The 25,349-nt window shown below is 38.2% G+C and overlaps 1 protein-coding gene across 11 annotated transcripts in view; it reads right to left on the reverse strand.

Annotated features, from left to right (window-relative positions):
- The window catches only part of NEK4 (NIMA related kinase 4), a 50,666-nt gene that overhangs the window by 14,975 nt on the left and 10,342 nt on the right, over positions 1-25,349 (reverse strand). For 9 of the 11 annotated variants that reach the window (XR_009609691.3, XM_060631266.3, XM_078443014.2 and 6 more), the window contains 7 exons: positions 19,202-19,372; positions 18,541-18,693; positions 18,009-18,075; positions 17,114-17,223; positions 15,717-15,805; positions 14,276-14,481; positions 13,688-13,821 (listed from right to left, as the gene is read on the reverse strand). Coding sequence is in view for 10 of the 11 variants with exons in the window: in XM_060631266.3 (XP_060487249.2) it covers positions 13,688-13,821; positions 14,276-14,481; positions 15,717-15,805; positions 17,114-17,223; positions 18,009-18,075; positions 18,541-18,693; positions 19,202-19,372 (930 nt within the window). In the remaining variant the exon portion in view is untranslated. Of the gene's footprint in view, positions 1-12,031; positions 12,467-13,687; positions 13,822-14,275; positions 14,482-15,716; positions 15,806-17,113; positions 17,224-18,008; positions 18,076-18,540; positions 18,694-19,201; positions 19,373-25,349 lie in introns of those variants that run through there. The other 2 variants (XM_060631267.3, XM_078443015.2) reach the window with 2 other exon arrangements.

Genomic DNA, 25,349 nt, shown 5'->3' on the forward strand with positions numbered 1-25,349 from the left:
ATTATAGCCCTGCCACCTGGCCAGAAGATGGGTCTTAGGGTTACCACACTCCCATTTACATGCAAATAAACCACATAATGAGACTATAAGCAGTTATAAAAATTGTAACCAATAAAACTGCCAGAGCTCTTACCTTACTAGCCAAGCAACAAACCAAAATGTGCCATGCTATCTATCAAAATCGCTTGGCCTTAGATTACCTACTTATTTCTGAGGGAAAAGTTTGTAAAAAGTTTAACCTAAGCAACTGCTGCCTACAGATAGATAACAAGAAAAAAAGTCATAGAAGAGATCACAAGTCAAATAAAAAAGACTGCTCATGTCCCTGTCCAGACCTGTAACAGTTAAAACCCCAGGGAGTTATTTGGAAGATGGTTTTCAACTTTCAGGGGATTCCAAAGTCTCATAAAAATTATCCTCCTAATTCTGGGAGGTTGCTTAATCCTCCTACCTTGCTTGGGTCCCCTGGTCTGCCTCCAGTCTCACTGAGGCCATAATTAAAAAAAAAAAAAAAAAAAAAAAAGGATGGCCACTCATATAATGATGTTATAAAAATATAAACCTCTAAATCAAGATGATGTTCTTTGACCCAAAATAGAGGGGTCCGAGCATCAAAGTGGGGAAGGTGGTAGGGTCCCCTCCCTAAGAAAAAAAATCTCAAGGCAACCTGACTATACGGCCTATATGACAACATCCCTCATGACCTTGTAACATGAGACCACTTAATCAGACTACATGTTTGTGTGTTACCGTATATGGGAGGCAAAGAAGTAAAAAATATATAAAAAAGTATGCCACGTGGCATTCAGGGCTCAGTTCTTTGGGTACGAACCCAACTGAGCAGTGCCAACAGGAATAAAGTTGCTTCCTGGAAAGAAAAGCCTCAGTGTCATGACTCTCTGCGTGAGAATCCTGCTACAAGAGAACCCAGAAATGGACCCACAAACATATGGCCAACTAAATCTTTGACAAAGCAGGAAAGAATATCCAATGGAATAAAGACAGTCTCTTCAGCAAATGGTGCTGGGAAAACTGGACAGCGACATGCAGAAAAATGAACTTGGACCACTTTCTTATACCACGAGAAAAATAAACTCCAAATGGATGAAAGACCTAAATGTAAGACAGGAAGACATCAAAATCCTCAAGGAGAAAGCAGGCAAAACCTCCTTGACCTCAACTACAGCAACTTCTTACTCAACACGTCTCTGGAGGCAAGGGAAACAAAAGCAAAAATGACCTATTGGGACCTCATCAAGATAAAAAGCTTCTGCACAGTGAAGGAAACAATCAGCAAAACTAAAAGGCAACCAACGGAATGGGAGAAGATATTTGCAAAGGACATATCAGATAAAGGGTTAGTATCCGAAATCTATAAAGAACTTATCAAACTCAACACCCAAATAACAAATAATCCAGTGAAGAAATGGGCAAAAGACATGAATAGACATTTCTCCAAAGAAGACATCCAGATGGCCAACTGACACATGAAAAAATGCTCAACATCACTCATCATCAGGGAAATACAAATCAAAATCACAATGAGATACCACCTCACACCTGTCAGAATGGTTAACATTAACAACTCAGGCAACAACAGATGTTGGCGAGGATGCGGAGAAAGAGGATCTCTTTTGCACTGCTGGTGGGAATGCAAACTGGTGCAGCCACTCTGGAAAACAGTACGGAGGTTCCTCAAAAAATTAAAACTAGAACTACCCTATGACCCAGCAATTGCATTACTACGTATTCATCCAGGGGGACACATGCAACCAATGTTTATAGCGGCACTATCAACAATAGCCAAAGTATGAAAAGAGCCCAAATGTCCATCAATGGATGAATGGATAAAGAAGATGTGGTATATACATACACAATGGAGTATTACTCAGCAATCAAAAAGAATGAAATCTTGCCATTTGCAACTACATGGATGGAACTGGAGGGTATTATGCTAAGTGAAATTAGAGAAAGACAAAAGTCATATGACGTCACTCATATGAGGACTTTAAGAGACAAAACAGATGAACATAAGGGAAGGGAAACAAAACTAATATAAAAACAGGGAGGGGGACAAAGCATAAGAGACTCATAAATATGGAGAACAAACAGAGGGTTACTGGAGGGTGTGTGGGAGGGGGGATGGGCTAAATGGGTAAGGGGCACTAAGGAATCTACTCCTAAAATCATTGTTGCACTATATGCTAACTAATTTGGATGTAAATTAAAAATACATATATAAAAAAATAAAAAAAGAATGAAATCTTGCCATTTGCAACTACGTGGATGGAACCAGAGGGTATTATGCTAAGTGAAATTAGTCAGAGAAAGACAAGTATCATATAACTTCACTCATATGAGGAATTTAAGGTATGAACAGATGAAAACAAGGGAAGAGAAGCAAAAATAATATAAAAACAGGGAGGGGGACAAAACATAAGAGACTCTTAAATATAGAGAACAGAGGGTTGCTGGAGCAGTTGTGGGAGGGGGGATGGGCTAAATGGGTAAGGGGCATTAAGGAATCTACTCCTGAAATCATGGTTGCACTATATGCTAACTTGGATATAAATTTAAACAAACAAACAAATAAATAATAAAATACGTCTAAAAAAAAAGGAAATAATGGCTGAAAACTTCCAAATGTATTGAAAAACACTGATCTACACATCCAGGAATCTCCATGAACTCCAAGCAGGATCAACTCAAAGAGATCTACAGACACATTAAAGCAAAAGTGCTAAAAGCCAAAGACAAGGAAACAATCATGAAAGTGGCAAGAGGAAAACTGTATCACTTATAAAGGAACTGAAATAACATTAACAGCTAACATAAACAACAGAGACCAAGGGGCAGTGGAATACTATATTCAAAGTGTTCAAAGAAAAAAAATTGTCAAGCAAGAAGAATCCCATAGCCAGTAAAGCTGTCTTTCAAAAATAAAAGGTGAAGTAAAGACATTTCCTGGTGAAGAATTTGTGGCTAGCAGACCACTTTACAAGAACTGTTAAAGGCAGGGTTGCCTGGGTGGCTCACTTGGTTAGACATCCAACTTCAGCTCAGGTCATGATCTCATGGTTCATGGGTTCAAGCCCTGCATCAGACTCTGGCTGACAGCTCGGAGCCTGGAGCCTGCTTTGAGTTCTGTGTCTCCCTCTCTCTCTGCCCCGCCCCCTCTTGCTTTGTCTCTGTCTCTCAAAAATGAATAAACATTAAAAAAAAAAAAAAAAAAAAAAAGAAAGAACTACTACTAAAGGTAGTTTATCAAGCTGAAATCAAAAAGACCCTAGACAACAATTTTAATTTACATGGAAACATAAAAGCACTACTTTGAGGGGAGGTTATGGAGAGGATGTGACCTCTGGTTCACTTGTGAACCTAATCCTGGCAACTAGAGGTTCCCATCCTCTCCTGTCCTTGGAATGTACATTCCATTTGCCTTCCCTACTCCCAAAGGCTGCCCAAGGGCATAGCCTTGAGATAGTGATGTGGTGTTGAGACCATCTGGACAGTATATGTGATTGAACTCAGTTAATATAACATATATATATATATATATATATATATATATATATATATATATATATGTGAACTTCTGAGATTTGGCAGGTAGGTGTGGACATCTACTCATCCTGTGGCTGCCCAAGACAAGCCTCATATGTAAGTTCCCTTCCTTATTAAAACTGCCACCTACCAATGTGGAGCGTTTGCCTCTTCCTTCCCCCTCTCTCTGCCCTCCTCCTACCAGGGGCCAATTTCAGATGACACCTCAGAGTAATTATGAAAATAAAACCTAATATATATGCATATTGTTTTTCCTTTCTTCTCAGAACTGATTTTAAAATAATTATACAATACAGGGTGCCTGGTTGGCTCAGTCGGTTAAGCGTCAGACTTTGGCTCAGGTCATGATCTTGCAGTTTGGGCGTTCCAGCCCAGCATCAGGCTCTATGCTGACAACTCAGAGCCTGAAACGTGCTTTGGATTCTGTGTCTCCCTCTCTCTCTGCCCCTCCTCCACTCATACTCTGTGTTTCTCTCAAAAATAAAAAAAACTAAAAATTTTTTAAAAAGTAATTACACAATATGTATGAAAGCGGGCAGAGGAGAAAGCACCAGGACTTCTTCTCACATGGACAAAAAACTGCCCTGACAAAATGCCTGATGTAACTATATTGGACCTCTGCAGTCTATTAAAGACTTGTAACTTCCAGGGGAAGGCTGGTAAATTGTGGTTAATTTCAGTCAATTTCAGTCCCTAGCACCCCCAAGCCTGGTAGCAGGCAGCTGGGTGGGCAGATGTTCCTGGAGCAGTCTGCACACAGCTTGTGGAGCCAGGGTAGGCAATAAGAACTTGTCCTCCAAGTCCTGGGGGTCTGTGTACTAACAGATGATTGCTTCTTCTGCTCACAGAGTTGCAAACACAGAAGCAGGCAACCACTGTTGCAGCCCTCAGTGACAGTTACAAACCTCTCCCCCTCCAGCTGATGCAACTCTCAGGGGATTTGAAGAGACAGATATATGTGTATAGTGGGAGTCCCAGAAGGGGAAGAAAGAGAAAGAGAGATTTGAAGAAATAATAGCCAAGATGTATGAAGTTTTAACAAAGACATGAATATAAACATCCGAAAGTTCAATGAACTCTAGGATGAAACAAACAGTTCTTACCCAGACACATTATAATCAAACTGTTGAAAGCTGAAGAGAAAGGGAGAATCTTGAAAGCAGCAATAAAGGAGCAACTTATCACATACAAGGGATCTCCAATATGATATCAGATTTCTCATCAGAAGCTTTGGAGGGCGGAAGACAGTAGTGCAGTATTTTCAAAGTGAAACAACAACACAACACAAAAACCCAACTGTCAACCAAGATTCTTTTATCTGGCAAAAATGTCCTTTAAAAGTGAGGGAGAAAAAAACAGTGCCATTTGCAACAACATCAATGAAACTTGAAGGCATTATTCTAAGTGAAATAAGTCAAACAGAGAAATACAAATACTGTATGATCTCACTTATATGCAGAATCTTAAAAAAATGAACTCTCTAGGGGCTCCTGGGTGGCTCCATTGAGTGTCCGACTTCAGCTCAGGTCGTGATCTCATAGTTTCTGAGTTCAAGCCCCGCACCAGGCTCTGTGTTGACAGCTCAGAGACTGGAGCCTGCTTCAGATTCTGTGTCTCCCCTTCTCTCTGCCCCTCTCCCGCTCGCACTCTGTCTCTTTCTGTCTCTCTCAAAAATAAACGTTAAAAAAAATTTTTTTTAATGAACTCTCTCTCTCAAACAAACAACAAAAAAATTAAGAATACCAATTACTCACTAAGTCTTTCAAAAAACAGAAGGTGAGGGAACACTCCCCAACTCATTCTATGAAGCCATTATTACCCCGATAACACAACCAAAGACATCACAGAAAACTAAAGACCAATATCTGGTAAGAATATGACAAAAGAATCTTCAACAAAATACTAGAAACATGACTCCAGTAACATAGAAGTAGTAGTATGACCAAGTGAGGTTTATCTCAGGAATGCAAGGATGGTTTAACATCCCCAAATCAATAATGTTACACACCCTATCAACAGAATTAAAAACAAAAACCATATGATCATTGAAATAAAAAGCATCTGACAAACCTAATACCTTTTCATGATTAAAAAAAAAAAAACAAAACACTCAACAAACCAGGAAAAGAAAGAACCTTCTTCAAGCTGATAAGTGGTATCTATAAAAACACACAGGCAACTAATGGTGAAAGACTGGATGCTTTCCCTCCTAGATCAGAAACAAGTCAAGGACCTCCACTTGTACCACTTCTACTCAATACTGTACTGGAGGTTTTAGCCAGGGCAATGAGGCAAGAAAAAGAAGTAAAAGACATCCAGACTATAAAGTAAAGCTAACTCTATTCACAGATGATGTGATATTATATAGAGAAGATTCCAAGGAGTGCACAAAAAAAAAAAAAAAAAAAGAGTATTAAACCCAATAAACAAGTTAAGCAAGGTTGCAGGACACAAGGTCAAGATTTCCAAAATCAAATTTATTTCTGTGCATTTGCAGTAAATAATCCCAAATAAATATAAGAAAATTCCATTAAGATCAAAAGAATAAAATACTCAGGAATAAATTTAACGAGAGGTATAAAACTTATGCTCTGAAAACTATAAAACATTGTTTAAAGAAATTTAGATCTAAAATTTAATAAACATAAAATCACCTCATGTTTATGAACTGGAAGTCTTAACTCTGTTAAGATGGTAATACTCTATATAAACTAATCTGCAGGTTCAATGCAATCCCTATAAGAATCCCAACTGGCTTCTTTGAAGAAATTGACAAGCAAATTCTAACATTCATAGAATTATAAGGGACCCAGAATAGCCAGAACAATTTTGTTTTTTGTTTTTTTCAATATATGAAATTTATTGTCAAATTGGTTTCCATACAACACCCAGTGCTCATCCCAAAAGGTGCCCTCCTCAATACCCATCACCCACCTCCCCTCCCTCCCACCCCCCATCAACCCTCAGTTTGTTCTCAGTTTCTAAGAGTCTCTTATGCTTTGGCTCTCTCCCACTCTAACCTCTTTTTTTTTTTCCTTCCCCTCCCCCATGGGTTTCTGTTAAGTTTCTCAGGATCCACATAAGAGTGAACACATATGGTGTCTGTCTTTCTCTGTATGGCTTATTTCACTTAGCATAACACTCTCCAGTTCCATCCACGTTGCTACAAAGGGCCATATTTCATTCTTTCTCATTGCCACGTAGAACGCCATTTTGTATATAAACCACAATTTCTTTATCCATTCATCAGTTGATGGACATTGAGGCTCTTTCCATAATTTGGCTATTGTTGAGAGTGCTGCTATAAACATTGGGGTACAAGTGCCCCTATGCATCAGCACTCCTGTATCCCCTGGGTAAATTCCTAGCAGTGCTGTTGCTGGGTCATAGGGTAGGTCTATTTTTAATTTTTTGAGGAACCTCCACACTGTTTTCCAGAGTGGCTGTACCAGTTTGCATTCCCACCAACAGTGCAGGAGGGTTCCCGTTTCTCCACATCCTCTCTAGCATCTATAGTCTCCTGATTTGTTCATTTTGGCCACTCTGACTTAGCCAGAACAATTTTGAAAAATAACCAAGTTGGAGGATTCATCTATCTTGATTTTAAAACTTACTACAAATCAACAGTTAACAAGACTGTATGGTACTGGCATAAGGACAGACACAGATTAAAGGAGCAGAATTGAGAGTCTAAAAATAAGCCCAAGTGTATATGGTCAACTTGTTTCTTTTTTGACCAGGGGGCAGAACAGTCTTTCCAAGAAATGGAGGTCAGACAACAAGATAGCCACATACATAAGAATGAAGATGGACCTTTACTGCATACAATATACAAAAATTAACTCAAAATACATCAAAGACCTAAATACACAGATTAAAACTACAAACCTTTTAGAAGAAAACATAGAGGTAAACCTACATGATCTTGGATTTGGCAAAGGATTCTTTGATGACACCAAAAACACAAGTAGCAAAAGAAAAATAGGGGCGCCTGGGTGGTTCAGTCAGTTGAGTATCCAGCTTCAACTCAGGTCATGATCTCGCGGTTTGTGAGTTTGAGCCCCACGGTGGGCTCTGTGCTGACAGCTCAGAGCCCGGAGCCTGTTTCAGATTCTGTGTCTCCCTCTCTCTCTGCCCCTTCCCTGTTCACGTACTATCTCTCTCCATCTCTCAAAAATAAATAAACATTAAGAAATAAAAATAAAAATAAATTGGACTTCATCAAAAATGAAAATTTTTGTGCTTCAAAGAACACTATCAAGAAAGTAAAAAGACATTCTCCCATTCCCACAGAATGGGAAAAATATACACAGATCATGTATTTGATAATATGACTTGTATCTAGAATATATAGACAATTCCTATAACTCATTAATTAAAATATAAATAACTCAATTTAAAAATAGGCAAAGAACCTAAGTAGACATACCTCCAAAGAAAATATACAAATGCAAAGTAATATATGAAAAGATGCTCAACATCAGTTGCAATCTGGGAAATGCAAACCAAACCACAATAAATACTACTTCACACTTGCTAGGATGGCTATAAACCAAAGGTCAGATAATAACAAGTGTTGACTAAGATGGGGAGAAATCAGAACCCTCTTACACTGGTGGTAGAAATATAAAATGATGCAGTTGCTTCAGAAAGCAGTCTGGAATTGGGGCGCATGGGTGGCTCAGTTAAGCATTCGACTTTAGCTCAAGTCATGATTTCACGGTCCATGTGTTCGAGCCCCACATCAGGCTTTGTGCTGACAGCTCAGAGCCTGGAGCCTGCTTCGAATTCTGTGTCTCTGTCTTTCTCCGCCCCTCCCCTGCTCATGCTCTCTCTCTCTCAAAAATAAATAAGCATTAAAAACAAAAAAACAAAAAGCACAGTCTGGAAGTTCCTCAAACATTTAAATGAACAGTTACCATGTGACCCAGCAATTCCACTCCTCATTATACATCCAAGGGAACTGAATCCACACTGAAGCCTGCACACCAATGTTTATATCAGATTTAGTCACAATAGGCAAAAGGTGGAAACAATCCAAATGTCCAACAACTTATAAAAAAATTAAACAAAATGTGGCATATCCACACAACAGAACACTATTCAGTTGGAATGAGGTACTGATAAATGTTCCTGTACACATGAACCTTGAAGACATTATGCTAAGTGAAAAAAAGTCACAAAAAACTATATATTTTATATGATTCTATTAAATGAAATGTCCAGAAAGGCAAATCTATACAGAGAGAAGGCAGATTTAGTGGTTCCTTAGGATTGGAAGGAAGAGAAGATAGAGGGTCAATAGCTAAAAGTACAAGGTTTCTTTTTAAGGAGACAAAAATATTTAAAATTGACTGTAGTGATATGTGTATTTGTGAATATATTAAAAACCACTGAAGTGCACATTGAAAATAATTTTTAACATTTACTTATTTTTGACAGAGAGAGAGAGAATGAAAGCAGAGAAGGGGCAGGGAGAGAGGGGGACAGAGGATCTGAAGCAGGCTCTGCACTGACAGCAGAGAGCCCAGTGTGGTGCTCAAACTCATGAACTGTGCGATCATAACCTGAGCCAAAGTCTGACGCTTAACCAACTGAGCTACCCAGGTGCCCCTGAAGTATATACTTTAGTGGGTGAGTTGCATGGTATGTGAATTATATCTTAATAAAGCTATTAAAAAAAGTAATCCTTTATTTAATCACAATTGAGTTGAATCAACTGAATCCTAGAACAGAATGATTTTTTTTTCTTTTGCTATAAAGGATATCAGTGACAACTCATGAAATTTAAATAACGTCTGTAGATTAGATAATGGTATTATATCAGTGTTAACTTTCTGAATCTGATCACTGTGCTGTAGTTATATAAGGACATATTCTTGTTCCTAGGAAATAAAATGAAGAATTCAGGGGTGGAGGGACATCATGTCCACAACATTCTCACAAATGGACAGAAAAATAATTGTACATATGGAGAAAAAGAATAATGAAGCAAAAGTGGTAGAATAGTAATGTTAGGGAATATAGATGAGTATTCAGGAATTCTTTATACTATTTTTGCAACTGCTAGTCTAAAATTATTTTAAAATAAAAAATTAAAACAACACAACAAAGTCATCTAGTATTAAATTGCTGGAGAAGTGACATTCAGTGGCTGTCCAGAGCAATGGCCCAGTTTGTTCATAACCCTGCAGAGAAGGCTCCAGTGCTGCTGTGACTTACTCGAAGCACTGACTGGCCACATTTTGGCACTATGCTGAGGTTGAACTAGTTCCTCCCACCAGTCTTTGCTGAGATCCCTACTGCTATTCAGAGCTTGAAAAAAAGTCAAGAGTGCTAAACTGACAGCTTCCAACAGCTCACAGTCAAGGAAGCTCTGCTGAATAGACTAGAGCGGTAGCCACTGAGGTGTGGACGTGTTGTGTTGTTTTTAATTTATTTAAATCCAAGTTAGTTAACATATAGGGTAATAATGATTTCAGGAATAGAATTTAGTGATTCATCACATATAACACCCAGTGCTCATCCCAACAAGTGCCCTCTTAATGCCCATCACCCATTTAGCCCATCCCCCGCAATACCCCACCAGCAACCCTTACTTTGTTCTCTATATTTGAGTCTTTTATGGTGTGCCTCCCTCTCTGTTTTTATATTATTTATGCTTCCCTTCCCCTATGTTCATCTGTTTTGTTTCTTAAATTCCACATGAGTGAAATGATATATTCCTTTCTCTGACTTACTTTGTTTAGCATAATACACTTTAGTTCCATCCACATTGTTGCAAACGGCAAGATTTCATTCTTTTTGATCACCAAGTAATATTCTATTGTATATACCACATCTTCTTTATCCATTCATCAGTCGACGGACATTTGGGCTCTTTCCATACTTTGGCTATTGTCGATAGCACTGCTATAAATATTGGGGTGCGTGTGCCCCTCTGAATCAGCATTTCTGTATCCTTTGGATAAATACCCAGCAGTGCAATTGCTGAGTTTAGGGTTGTTCTATTTTTAATTTTTTGAGGAATGTCCATACTGTTTTCCAGAGTGGTTGTACCACTCTGCATTCCCACCAGCAGTGCCAAAGGGTTCCTCTTTCTCCACATCCTCACCAATATCTTCACCAATATCTTGTTGTCTGAGTTGTTAATGTTAGCCACTCTGACCAGTGTGAGGTGGTATCTAATTGTGGTTTTGATTTGTATCTCCCTGATGATGAATGATATTGAGCATCTTTTCATGTGTCTGTTAGCCATCTGGATGTCTTCTTTGGAAAAAAGTCTATTTGTGTCTTTTGTTCATTTCTTCACTGGATTATCTTGTTCTTGGATGTTGAGCTTAAGATTTTGGATACTAACCCTTTATTTGATATGTCATTTGCAAATATCTTCTCCCATTCTGGTGGGTGCCTTTTAGTTTTGCCGATTATTTCCTTCGCTGTGCAGCTTTTTATCTTGATAAGGTCCCAATAGTTCATTTTTGCTTGTGTTTCCCTTGCCTCCAGGGACATGTCAAGTAAGAAGCTGCTACAGCCGAGGTCAAAGAAGTTGTTGCCTGTTTTCTCCTCTAGGATTTTGATAGCTTCCTGTCTTACGTTTAGGTCTTTCATCCATTTTCAGTTTATTTTTGTGTATGGTGTAAGAAAGTGGTCCAGGTTCATTCTTCTGCTAAGTCATTGTCCAGTTTTCCCAACACCATTTGCTAAAGAGACTGTCTTTTTTCCACTGGATATTCTTTACTGCTTTGTCCAAGATTAGTTGGCCATACAATCGTGGGTCCATTTCTGGGTTCTCTATTCTGTTCCCATTGACCTGTGTGTCTGTTTTTGTGCCAGTACCATACTGTCTTGATGATTACAGCTTTGTAATACAGCTTGAAGTCTGGAATTGTGATGCCTCCAGCTTTGGTTTTCTTTTTCAACATTACATTGGCTATTCAGAGTCTTTCCTGGTTCCATGCAAATTTTAGAATTGTTTGTTCTAGCTCTGTGAAGAATGCTGGTGTTATTTTGATAGGGATTGTGGTGTGGATGTGGTTTTATGTCAATGAGATCATAGGTAAGCATGGCATCGTTGGCTATAATGTTTGAAGACCAATCTTTAAAAAATTTTTTTTTGACATTTATTTATTTTTGAGACAGAGAGAGACAGAGCATGAACGGGGGAGGGTCAGAGAGAGAGAGACACAGAATCCGAAACAGGCTGTAGGCTCTGAGCTGTCAGCACAGAGCCCGATGCGGGGCTCGAACTCACAGACCACGAGATCATGACCTGAGCCGAAGTCGGCTGCCCAGCCGACTGAGCCACCCAGGCGCCCCATGAAGACCAATCTTTAACATCTGTTTATATTTGGTTTATTATTTGAGTGTTCTTGGACCATGTGTGTTCAGACTAGTGTCTGGATAAAATAAGATAATGCATCAAAAACAATATAAATAAATTGGTGGAGAAGCAACTGTATTTCTAGGAATTTAAGGCTTCATTGTCATTGCTATTATTATCACCAAACAACTAGAAATACAAATATTTAAAAATAAAGCTAGTCAAAAGAATGTTTGTTCAGGCACTTCTACTACTTTGAAAATTTTCTGTTTTTTAATTTTTTTAACATTTATTTATTTCTGAAAGACAGAGCATGTGTAGGGGAGGGGCAGAGAGGGAGACACAGAATCTGAAGCAGGCTCCAGGCTCCAAGCTGTCAGCACAGAGCCCAACACGGGGCTTGAACTCATGGACAGCAAGATCATGACCTGAGCCGAAGTCGGACGCTTAACCAACTAAGCCACCCAGGCGCCCCTACTCTGAAAGTTTTCTTATGCAGGTGTGATGTAATGCAGTTGACTCACTGGAGAATAATCTACATGACCCAAAGTGAGTGGTCATCTCAATCAGGAAATAGCCCTGCGACAGTAGGAAAAGAGCAAAGGCCTCAAAAGCACAGGATCGATCAAGTGATTGTTACCACAAGAAGCTGACTATGCTTCTAAGCTCAGTTGTACCATTATGTAAAAATTACATGTTACAAAACTGTGTACAGTATAATTCTATTTGGGCTTTAAAACAAAACAAAAAAAGCCTATGATACATATATGGATGTGATGGATGTGTATATACACAGCAAACTACAGACAAATGCATAGAGGATAAAAGGCAGTATAGAAACAGTGAGGGTAGAGAACCTAAGGAGGCTTCACGCTGTTAGCGCAGACCAGAGCCCGATGTGGAGCTCAATCACATAAACCGCGAGATTACCTGAGCCGAAATCAAGTTTCAGATGCTTAACTGACTGAGCCACCCAGATGCCTCAAAACTGGAATTTATTTAGAGCAAGATCCTATATCATTCTAATAAAAATCCCAGCTAGGGATTCCTACCCGCTAGGATGGCTGTAATCAAAATGATGACACTAACAAGAGTTGACAAGAATGTGGAGAAATTAGAACCCTCATACATTGCTGGTAGGAACGTAAAATGGTGCAGCTGCTTTGGAAAAGAGTTTGGCAGTTCTTCAAAACGTTAAACGCAGACTTTCCATATGATTTAGCAATTTCCACTTCTAGATGCATACCCAAGAAAAATGAAAACCTATGTCCACACAAAAAACTTGTACACAAATGTTCACAGCAGCATTACTCATAATAGCCAAAAAGTGGAAGCCTAAGTGTCCATCAGCTGATGAACAGATAATCAAAATGTGGGATAGCTACAGAATGGAATAAATAGCATTTGGCTATATAAAACAATGAAGTATCTGATATATGCTACAACATGGATGAATCTTGAAAACATTATGCTGAGAGAAGCCAATCACAAAAGACCACATGTTTTGTATGATTCCATTTAAATGAAATGTCCAGAACAGGCAAATCTACAGACACAGAAATATCAGTGGCTGCTTAGGGGTGGAGGGCTTGGGGACAATGGAGAGTGACGATACAGGCTCTCTTTTGGAGGTATTAAATGTTCTAACATCAGCTGTGGTAATGGCTGTACAATTCTGTGAACATACTAAAAACCACTGAATTGTATGCTTTAAATGCGTGAAATGGATAATTTCAAAAGTCTGTTAAAAAGAATTCCATCGCACAAGCAGTTGACACATTAGGCTGATGGGACACTCACCTCTCTCTCCACTTCATCCTCCTCTTCCAAAAGATCATACACCTGCTCCAAAAGTTGAATCCCCAGGCCCTGGATTACATCAGCTCTCAAGACTTCAACTATTCTTCTGATCTTTTCAGAACCTGGCATGATAGCTAAAAAGAAATAACAAAGATAGGGAAAAATAAACACTTCACTGCAACAAGAACATGTTTTTGTAAAAATCTTGTCATGTTAAGATTTTTTTCACTTTGACAAGAGCTTGGTTTAAGCACTTCATGTATTTTTAATGACTACAAATGTATACATGAACTTACACTTCATGTCTCGTTACCAATCTCTTAAACCTAAATCTACAGCTATCTAATTTGAAGAAAAGCCACATGAAAAACCCAAACATGCATTTTATTTATATTTATTTTTTAAAAACAATTTGCATGCAACTTTTCAGGAACACAACTATTGCATAAAACAAGATATGCCTTTTATGGAGTTATTGAAAGAAAATTAAAAAAAGCAAAAACATTTTGGGAGCATTAGCTTCTTGGTGTGACACATTTCTCCAATAAACATGCTTTCCAGTTTGCTGTAAAAGAATAAACTGATCACCAGAGGGTAGCTCTTTAAAATGGAGTTCCTCAGCTTCTTCTGCAACTTTCCCATGAAGTATCAGTGTATCTCGATACTTCCGATGAAGTTTAAATTCTGACACTGGATCTGGAACGAGGAGATCTTCATAGCTCTCCTTAGGGTCTAATTTTAGGGTCTGAGTCATCAGTTGGACCAAGTCACTCATTTCATTTGTATGACCTTTCCTGGGGGGAGCGGGGGGGGGAGAAAATAAGTCCCCTTGTGATTTCATTGGCTTTATGAGAATTTTTCATCAAAAAATTAGATGCAAAACAACCTTCAGGAAGTTCTTCTAAATAGGCAAGTAAGCTCTTACAGACAGACCCTTCTGTAAATAATAAGTATAAACCCAACAAAATTAAAACTCAAGTATGTGAAGACAATGGAGCATATACAAAACCTGTATGCAGGTTCTGTAGGGGCGTCAACACCTTTTAGCCTAAGGGCCATAGGCAGCTAAAGTACAAAAGAAAACCCACAGTCTTTCTGGCCTGCAGAGACAAAGGACAAAGTTCAATCATAGCCACTAGAGAGTGAAATTTTAGAAAGGAAAGAGCCAGAAAGAAGCTCCAGGTTCTATGTATAAATTCTGCCCAACTATTTGCAAGTAACTTAATTACATCCACATACAAAGTTCAAGAATATCAAGCAATACAAAAATACCAGCTCCCAATGAGATAAAATTGACAATGTCTGACATCCAGCCAAAAGTATCAAACCTGCAAAGAAGCAGGAAAATAGCACACCTTTATAAAGAGAAAAAAATCAGTTAATAGAAACAGACCCAAAAGTGACACAAGTGATAGAATTAGTTGATAAGGACACTTAAGTGGTTATTATAAATATATTCCGTATGTCCAAGGTAGAGGAAAGCATTAACATCTTAAGGAGAGGCATGGAAGATATAAAAAGACCCAAATAGAACTCCTAGAAATTAAAAGTACACTATGTTAAATACATGAGATAAGATTAGCAAACTAGACGCTGTAGAAGAAAACACTAGTGAACTCAAAGATATGGCAGTAGAATCTATGAAAAATGAAACAGAAAAAAGTCTAAAACACATGAACACCATCAGTGAGCTGTGGGACAACTTTAAACAATCTAATATATAGGTAATTAAAATCCTCAAGAAGGCAAAAATGGATCCAAAAAAATTTTGAAGAAGTAACAGCCAAAATTTTTATGGATCTGATGAAAATTATAAACCCATAGATCTTAAAAGACATTCTAGAAGAATTCTGAATGAAATCAGATGTGTTCATTAGAAGAGATTATTTTTAGCTCTAAGATGTACAAAAACCCATTTATAATGTTATCGATGACAGCACTGCAGGTCTGAACACCATGACAAACGTATATTTAGGATTAATTCAAACAGAAATTGTTTATGAAAGAAGACAGAAAAACAAGAACATACCGTTCTTTGGAATCCCCATCTGATTTATCAGTTGAACTTGTAGAAGAACTTAATTCATCCTCAGAGAGACAGTGGATGACTTTCCTTTCCTATTAATGTTTGGAAAAACACAATTCCACATGACAACACAACCAGAATGTAATGCATGCACCACTCTCAGATGCAATGTCTACATACAACACACACCTACATCCAATTTAACCGGACAATCTAATGATATAAAAATTGAAGTTACTTTCCCCAAATGATGTCCCAGTTCACCTATAAAGTACACAAGTGAACCATGAAGAACCTTAAAGGGAAATTTTACAAGGCCCTGGAAAGTCTCAGCTATGAATAAATTTTCTTTCCAGAGGCGAGTGGACAAACAGTTCTGGTACTCCAACTCCCACACAGAGGGCTGGTGCTCTAAAGAATTTTAAACTAGAAAAAATGCCACATAAATAAAAGCAACCTCAGTTTATATTGGAGACTCTTTGTTAAAATACTTTAAAGGAGTACTTGACTTAATTACACACAAACCTTAAAACTTTAGACAATGGAGAAGACTGTGTTAATTAGTGAAACAATTTATTCATAGAATATTGTTAAAGAAACAAATCTTCCTTACTTTCAAGAGCAAGAAGTTTCTGTTTTTAAAAATAATGATATGCTCCTAGAAATAATGTCAGAAAGTGCAGTACAGAAAAATGGATCATTTTTCCTGAAGTATCAATACACAAAAAAGTGAAAATGGGTTGGAAACCTGCAATTACCTATGTAGCCACTAGGTGCTGCCCCTACATCATCCCTAGGCGAGAAGGTGATGAACTCTGACACAAACAGGAAACTGAGCAAAGATAATAAGCAAGTGAGACTAAAATTTGGCCAGGTAGGTGGGTATATTGGTTACACAGCAGAATAAGCAAAAGGTTGCCTAATGGAAGCCGTTTAAAGTCTTGTTTTAAATACTACCTAAAGAAAGATAGTAACTAACCTACCAACTGCTTATAAGAGCACCTGTAAAACTCATTCCCTTAATGGTACAAAAATAACCTTCTTAATTATTATTCACCAGTTCTTTTCCTTATCAAGAGTGAAAAGGTGGGGTGCTTGGGTGGCTCAGTCAGTTAAGCATTAGACTCTTGATTTCAGCTCAGGTCACGATCTCACAGTTGTGAGATCAAGCCCTGTGTTGGGCTCCACATCCATGCTTAAAATTCTCTCTTCTTCTGCCTCTCCCTTGCTCTCGCTCTCCTCAAAAAAAAAAAAAAAAAAAAAAAAAAAAAGTGAAAAGGCAGAACTTAAGCCAGTTCTGTCCCAGAAATAAATGGAGCTGGCAGTTATGAGGCTTACTGTATTAGGCTTGCCAGATGATATAGACACGTCCCCCCTTTCCATAGGACTATGTAATATACCTGAGCCGCACAGCAGTCAGAAGACAACCATCGGCTAGGGGTGGGCTGGCCTTCCTCTGGTGGTTTCCCTGGTCCTGATGCACTCAGAGAAGCTCTCCTCACTGAAGGGCCTGAAAAAGTGACCACCCCAGCAGTTGTTTGTAGTGGGCTGGCCCCAAAAGAAGAGCGCTTTACACAGGATATATGAAAGATACCCCAGCAAGTGCCAGCCCAGAAGTACCTCAGACAGCATATTCATCATCACTCTGGTACCTGACATCTCAGCTCAAACCTCAGCTCTAGGTCTACCGGTGCTGTGACCCTGGGCAAGTTATTTAAGCCCTCCAAGCCTCAGTTTCCTCAGCTGCAAAATGGAGATAATGCTGCCTGCCTTTGACAGCTACTGTAAACATGAGATGAGACAATGCTCTTAAAACGTTTACCATAATGCTTGAGACATAGTCAGCATTCAATAAATGGAAACTGCTAGTCCTGTTTTTAGATGATAGCGATAAGAATGATCACAGCCCTCAGCCCAGGGAAGCACCATTCTCCCAGCTTCCTCTCTCTGTTCCTGAGAAGATACCACTCTTTGACCAGCAGAATCTGAACATGGAAACAAACTGAACACTCACTCCATTTCCTGTCTGAAATCTCCCAGGAGTTAATGCCACTCAAACCCCTCTTGCTCTCTTTTTAATATCCTTTTCCTCTGATAATACAAGTTCCAGACCCAACAGCCGCATATGTTGATTTTTTTAAAGATTTACCAAGAAATTTTAAAAATTCTCCCAAATCTGTTTCCCAGATGGATCACTGATGCTGAAAATACTTCACATCTCACAATCAGAACCAATGCTACATCCATAAGCCATACCAACAACTTCCAATAGATGAAGGAAAGAGAAAACTTTACCTGAGGGGAACACCTCTTCCTGTGACTGCTTTAGTCGCCTCCTCTCTCTTGCTGATAATGGTCGATCCTTTTAAAGAAAGTCCGTTACTTTCATTCCTTCTTACTATTTTTAGAACACCTGGAATGCGTGACATTATCATCCAGCACTATAGGACAGGCCTTCCACAGGCCTTTAAAGGAACGTGTTTGAAACCAGTCATATCCTGGTTACAACTACTAGCTAGAATGATCAGAACACTCATTTCTGGGAAGTACTCATTTTTGGAAGGGTAAATGGAAAATTTTGCATTTCCTACATTCAGAATCTACTTTGGTATCCTTAATTAAGTGGAAGCAACCATCCCTGGAACTATAGAATCTGTCCATTTCAATGAAAGCTTCTGCTGAGAATCACAAATTTGTCCCCTCCATTGTTTGGCAAAAGGCAGGGCTAAGATGTTTCAACAGAAAACTTCACAATATATATAGGATTTTTATAACGAAAAAGTTTTATAAGAAGGTTGAAACGAATCCAATATACACTCCAACAAACCTTGGATGATGGCACCTCCCTGCTGCTCGAACAGCTCACAGTAGACCCAATGACCACTTTACTTTGATTTTCAGCATCTTTTTGTGATAATGTGATATCCGTTTTTCCGATAGTGGGAAGAGAAGGCAAAAGTCGAGGAGGAGCCTCTTGGAACTTAAATAATTAAAAAGGGGAGGTGGGAATTATCAGTTTCATATACAACCATTTCCAAAGTTCCCCTACCAGTAAGTCTCCTATGTATTTGGCAGTGATTTGCTCTCAAAAACTTCAAAACATTGCATTTTATTGGAAGGAAACTCTGCCAAAAGTGAATTACCATCTGAGAAGCTTATAGACAGGGTGCTTGTGAAAGAAATGAGGTGTAGACATGATTCTATGCAGAAGATAAGGGAGAAACTATTCATCAGTATAACACAGGAGGGATCAGAGAAATACTCTTGTTAGCCTGTTCCTTTAACTCTCAAGAGGATTTGTCCATTTTTGATGGAAAAGATAAGAGCTTTACTCTGTTTCCAACTCACTGACATTTGAAAACTAATATTTAGCATCTTACCATTGCTACCCCTCTCCATATGTTCCCTGCATTTCTTATGTATCTTTTTGGCAACTGTTAGTCATTCTAAATAAAGTCTATTTCCCAAGCAACAGCACAGTGACTTACTTCAAAGAGATCTCCGCTGACCTGTGTCCTTTCCCCACTGTGTTCAGGGTGTTCTCTTTTCTTCTGTCGTCGTTGTCGAGAGAGGGAAGGCTCAGACCCGGAGCTGTGTGGCTGTAAACCTGGGTTGGTCCTGTCTGGTTTTTCTAGAACACATTCACCAGCAACTTGATCCTTAAGAATAATGAAATTAAACAAACAAAAAAGAAAACAGAATAATGAGATAGTCTTGAACTTCCAAGTGACCAAACTATTTTAAAATTATAAATGGAAATGAGTGTCTTTATCAAAATGAATGCTCATTTGCAGTGTGGACAGGCAAAGACAAAATGCTGACATTGGTTATCCACATTTTCTGGCTTTTTTTCCTCTTTTCCCAAATAAAAGTAAGTAATTATTTTAATTACATTACTCAGATTGTTATTAACCCAAACTACTGACGTTCGATTCATGTTTTAAAAAAATACTTCTTTTCATAACTTTTAATAAGATTTGTATTCGGAAAACTAGGAAACGTTTTAAGTGAAATCCAATTTAATATATACATACTTCCCAAGTAAATATCAGTTATTTGGATACACCCTAAAAAGCACCAAGAAAACAGCACTGGGTTTGGAGTCAAATGGAATCCTATCTGAGAAACTTAATACTCCTGAACCTCAGTTTCCTCCTCGATAAAGCGGTATAATGCCTCACACACACTGCCTGACTGAAGCAGGCTGGAGGAGATGGTGCATTCAAGTACTTAGGACTCTGTCTAGGACATACTAGATGCTCAAAAAACAGGAGCTATTCCTAGCAGTAGTGATGATAAGGTAAATTACCTTCTAAGTTATAAAGATCACAAAGGACTTAGTATTTTATTTGGATAGCTGGTTTTAGAAACAAATGCATACAAATTATTAAAATAAAATAGATTTTTACGTTTCTTTTTTCTCCATTTTTTTTTTTTTTTAAGAGAGAGACAGGGAGAGTATGCACAAGCAGGGAAGAGAAGCAGAGAAAGAGAGAGAGAGAAAGAGAGAGAGAGAGAGAAAGAGAGAGAGAGAGAGAGAGAGAGACAGAGAATCCTCAAATCCCCAGCAGGCTCCATGCTGAGTGTGGAGCCCAAAGCAGGGCTCAATCCCACAACCTTGGGATCATGACCCCAACTGAAATCAAGAATCCGATGCTCAACCAACTGAACCACCCAGGTGCCCTTTATGTTTACTTCTTAAACAATTTTTAACTATCAGAACATCTGACAGATGGACACTGGTAATTGAATCTCATTCAAGCAGCACATTTTTATCAAGAGCCCCTGTGTGGTACATTTTAGAAAGAAAAACAAAAAATGCAATGTTAATACAAGGTGAGGTTGCTTTTTTAAAAAAAATTTTTATGGTTATTTATTTATTTATTGAGAGACAGAGAGCAGGGGAAGGCAGAGAGAGAGAGAGAGAGAGAGAGAGAGAGAATGAATCCCAAGCAGGCTCCATGCTGTCAGCACAGAGCCCAACATGGGGCTTGAACTCACAAACCATGAGATCATGACCTGAGCCAAAATCAAGAGGCAGACACTTAACCAAGTCCCACCACCCAGGAGTCCCGCCCTGAGGTTGCTTTCTAAGAGTCATTATCATCTACCATTTAGGTTCTCTGCCAAACACAAACTAACAACTCCTGTAAGAAAATAATTTGTAAATTTATTATTTCGAGTCCATGTAACATTATACAAAAAATATAGCAAATGATTACATGTTTACAATATTATACAATAAGCTGGCTGAACAAGGAGACCCTGATAATAAATAGTGATATAATTCTGGACAGTGAAATAAATTTTTCTCTGCTGATAAGTACAGGATGTTCAAATAAAGTTTATACAGATACAAGAATGACAGAACAAATGACTTAAGCAATTCATTTCTCAATGAAATCCAATTGGTCCTAAAAAACTTCTACCTTTATCAATAAAAACAGTAACAACAACAACAACAACAAAAAAGAGGAAATGCTAGACATGAAGTTCTATCAGAGAAACAAAAAACCCGTGTGATATATGTAAAAAAAAGATAGTGATCAGGAACAAGACAAAGATGTCCACCTTCACTACTTCTACTCAATACCATACTGGAGGTTCTAGCCAGGGCAGTTAGGCAAGAAAAAGAAATAAAGGCAACCACATCTGAAAAGAAGAAATAAAACCATCTCCATTTTCAGATAATATGATATTATATTCAGAAAATCCTATAGTTCATTATAAAAAAATTATTAAAGGGGGTCTGGGTGGCTCAGTCCGTTAAGCATCCAACTCTTGATTTTGGCTCAGGTCATAATCTCACGGTTTGTGAGATCAAGCCTGGTATCGGGCTCTGTGCTGGCGGCACAGAGCCTGCTTAGGATTCTCTCTCTCCCTCTCTCTCTGCCCCTCACCTGCTTGCACTCTCTCTCAAAATAAACATTAAAAAAAAAATTATTAGGGGGCGCCTGGGTGGCGCAGTCGGTTAAGTGTCCGACTTCAGCCAGGTCACGATCTCGCGGTCCGTGAGTTCGAGCCCCGCGTCAGGCTCTGGGCTGATGGCTCGGAGCCTGGAGCCTGTTTCCGATTCTGTGTCTCCCTCTCTCTCTGCCCCTCCCCCATTCATGCTCTGTCTCTCTCTGTCCCAAAAATAAATTAAAAACGTTGAAAAAAAAAATTAAAAAAAAAAAAAATTATTAGAACCAATAGAGAATAGATGAGTTCAAGGTTGTAGGACATAGGGCCGATATGCAAAAATCAACTGTATTTCTATACACAAGCAAAGAACACTATGAAGATAAAATTAAGACAACTCCATTTATAGTAGTATCAAAAGGAATAAAATATTTAAAAATGAATTTAATAAAAGAAGTGCAAGGCTTGAATACTAAACAGCAAAAAGTCTGTTAAAGACCTAAATAAATAGAAAGACATCTCATGTTAATGGACTGTAAGACTTAAATATTAAGATAGCAATACTGTGGAAATGATCTACAGATTCAATGCCTATTGAAATCTCAGCCCATTTTGCAGAAATTAACAAGCTGGTCTTAAAATGGAAATGCAAAGGACCCCAAATAGCCAAAACAATACTAAGAAATAATAATAAAGTTGGGGGTGACTGGGTGCCCCAGTCAGTTAAGTGACTGACTTCAGCTCAGGTCATGGTCTCATGGTTCATGAGTTTGAGCCCTGTATTGGGTTATCTGCTCTCAGCACATAGCCTGCTTTGGATCCTCTGTCTCCCTCTGTCTCTGTCCCTCCCCTGCATATGTGCACACATGTGTGCACACTCTCTTTCCCGAAAATAAACATTTAAAAAAGAAAGTTGAAAGACTTCAACTTCTCTACAATAATTAAGACTGTGTTACTGACAGGGGGCAGACATACAGATCAACAGAACAGAACTAAGAGTCTAGAAATAAGCCATTACATTTATAGTCTATTGATTTTCAACAAGAATGCCCAGACAATTCAATGGAGAAAGAATAATCTTTTAATGAATGGTGCTAAGACAAGCTGATATTCATACGAAAGCATGAAGCTGGACCCCTTCTTCACACCATACACAAAAATTTAACTCAAATGGGTCACAGACTTAAATGTAAGAGCTAAAACTATACACTCTTAGAAGAAAACATAGGGATAGGTATCCATAACACCAAAAGCACAAGTGACAAAAGAAAAAATAGACAAAACCGGACTGCATCAAAATTACAAACTCTTGTGCTTCAAAGGATACCATCGAGAAAATGAAGAGAACTCACAGAAAGGGAAATAATATCTTCAAATCTTATACCTGGTAAGGGACTGACATCTAGAATAAAGAACTCTTACAATTCAACAATAAAAAGATGAATAAACCAATTAAAAAGTGGGCAAAGGATCTGAAACAGTACTTCTCCAAAGTAGGTATACAGAAGGCCAATAAGCACATGAAAAGATGCTGAACACAGTTAGTCATTAGGGAGATGCAAATCAAAACCACTGTTAAGATACCACTTCACACTCACTAAGATAAGCTAGGAAAAAAATAATACAAAACAGAAAATACCAAGAATTAGTGAGGATGTGGAGAAACTGCAACTCTTGTATATTGTTGGGAAGTAAAATGATGCAGTTGCTTTGGAAAATAGTTTTAGAGTTCCTCAAAAAGTTAAACGTAGAATTAGCATACGTAAGACCCTGCAATTCCACTCTTAGATACATACCCAAGAGAACTGAAAACGTACGTCCACACAAAAACTTATGTATAAGAATGTTCATAACAGAATCACCCATAGTAACCAAAAACTGAAAACAACCCAAATGTTCATCAACTGATGAATGAACAAATAAAACATGGTATATACATACAGCGAATTTATTTGGCAATTTAAAAAGGAATGAAATACTGGTATATGCTACAACATGAAGAAATCTTGAAAACATTATGCTAAGTAAAAGACGCCAGACACAAAAGTCCCTAAATTTATGATCCTATTTCTAGGCCTACCTCATTTCATTATACTCCACTTAATTGCGCTTCACAGATACTGTATTTTTTACAAACGGAAAGTCTGTGGTAGCTCTGCAATGACCAAGTCTACCGGCACCATTCTTTCCAACGGCCTTTTCTTGCTTTCTGACTCTGTCATGTTTTGGTAATTCTCACAATGTTTCAAATGTTCAATAGTACAATAGTTGTTATGGTGATCTGTGATCTGTGGTGTTACTATTGTAGTTGTTTTGGTGCACCACAAATTGTGCCCATAAAAGATGGAGAACTTAACTGATAAATGCGTGTGTTATGATTGCTCCACCTACTGGCCATTCCCCCACCTCTCTCCATCTTCTTGGGACTTCTAACTCCCTGAGACACAACGATATGAAAATTAGGCCAATTACTAACACTACAATGGCTTCTAAGTGTTCAAGGAAAAGGAAGGGTCAACCAATATATCAAAAACTTCACTGCTGTCTTAAAGAAATTGCCACAGTCACCCTTACCCTTCAGCACCTACGGCATTGGTCAGCACTCATCAGCATTGAGGTAGGACCCTCCACCAGCAAAAAGATTATGATTTCCTGAAAGCTCAGATGATGGTTAGACTATAATGTAAACATAACTCTTACATGCACCAGGAAACCAAAAATTTCATGTGACACCCGGTACTGCAATGTTTGCTTTATTGCAATGATCTGTAATTGAACCCGCAATATCTCTGAAGTATGCCTGTACATGAAATGCTCAGAATAAGCAAATCCATACAAATAATGGTTGCAGGGGCTAGAGAGTGACTATTAGTGGGTATAGGGTTTATTTTTGAGGCTATAAAAATGTTCTGGGGCAGTTGGGTGGCTCAGTCCATTAAGCCTCTGACTCTTGATTTCGGCTCAGGTCACAATCTCATGGTGGTGGGATTAAGCCCCTAGCTGGGCTCCATGCTGAGTGTGGGGCCTGCTTGGGACTCTCTCTCTCCCTCTGCCCCTCCTCCCCTGCTCCTGCTTGCATGCACGCTCTCGGTCTCTCAAAAGAGAAAATAAACATTACAAAAAATGTTTGGGAATTAGACAGTATGATTGTATAACTCTATAAACAGACTAAAAATCACTGAATTAGTACTGTGAAATTAGAAAAAAATGAAAGAAGTATACCTGAATATAATTTGAGAGCCAAGCAGAACACATAATTTTATCTACAAAATACTAAGAATCCCAGTGTCCAAAGAAAGCTTAAGACTTCTGTCTAATGACTTTAAGTGACAAGAGCATTACACGTGGGCTTTTCCACAAAAATAAAATTTTATTAGAAACATTTGAATATAAATGTATAAAATAGTTTTATATATCTATATAAAAATGATATCAAATATATTTAGCATAGTATAAAAACAGTTAATATACAACTTAAATATATTTTTAGAATATTTTACATATAAAAACGTAAAGTTCACCAAATGTTCTTTCTCTCTAATCCTCAGCTATTGCCATGCTTCATTTAACTCGGGCTTCTTTCCAAATTCAAGTAAAAGTTAACCTTTAAATTTACTCAGAACAGTCTCTTAGTATCAAAATCCTTTTGCTCATTTGCTTTTCTCCTTCTTTTCTTTCCCCTTTGGTTCCAATACATATATATATATTTTTTTATTCTTAAGAAATGAGATCAAT

The sequence above is a fragment of the Panthera onca genome, chromosome A2, assembly GCF_046562875.1.
Source record: "Panthera onca isolate mPanOnc1 chromosome A2, mPanOnc1 haplotype 2, whole genome shotgun sequence".
NCBI lineage: Eukaryota > Metazoa > Chordata > Mammalia > Carnivora > Felidae > Panthera > Panthera onca.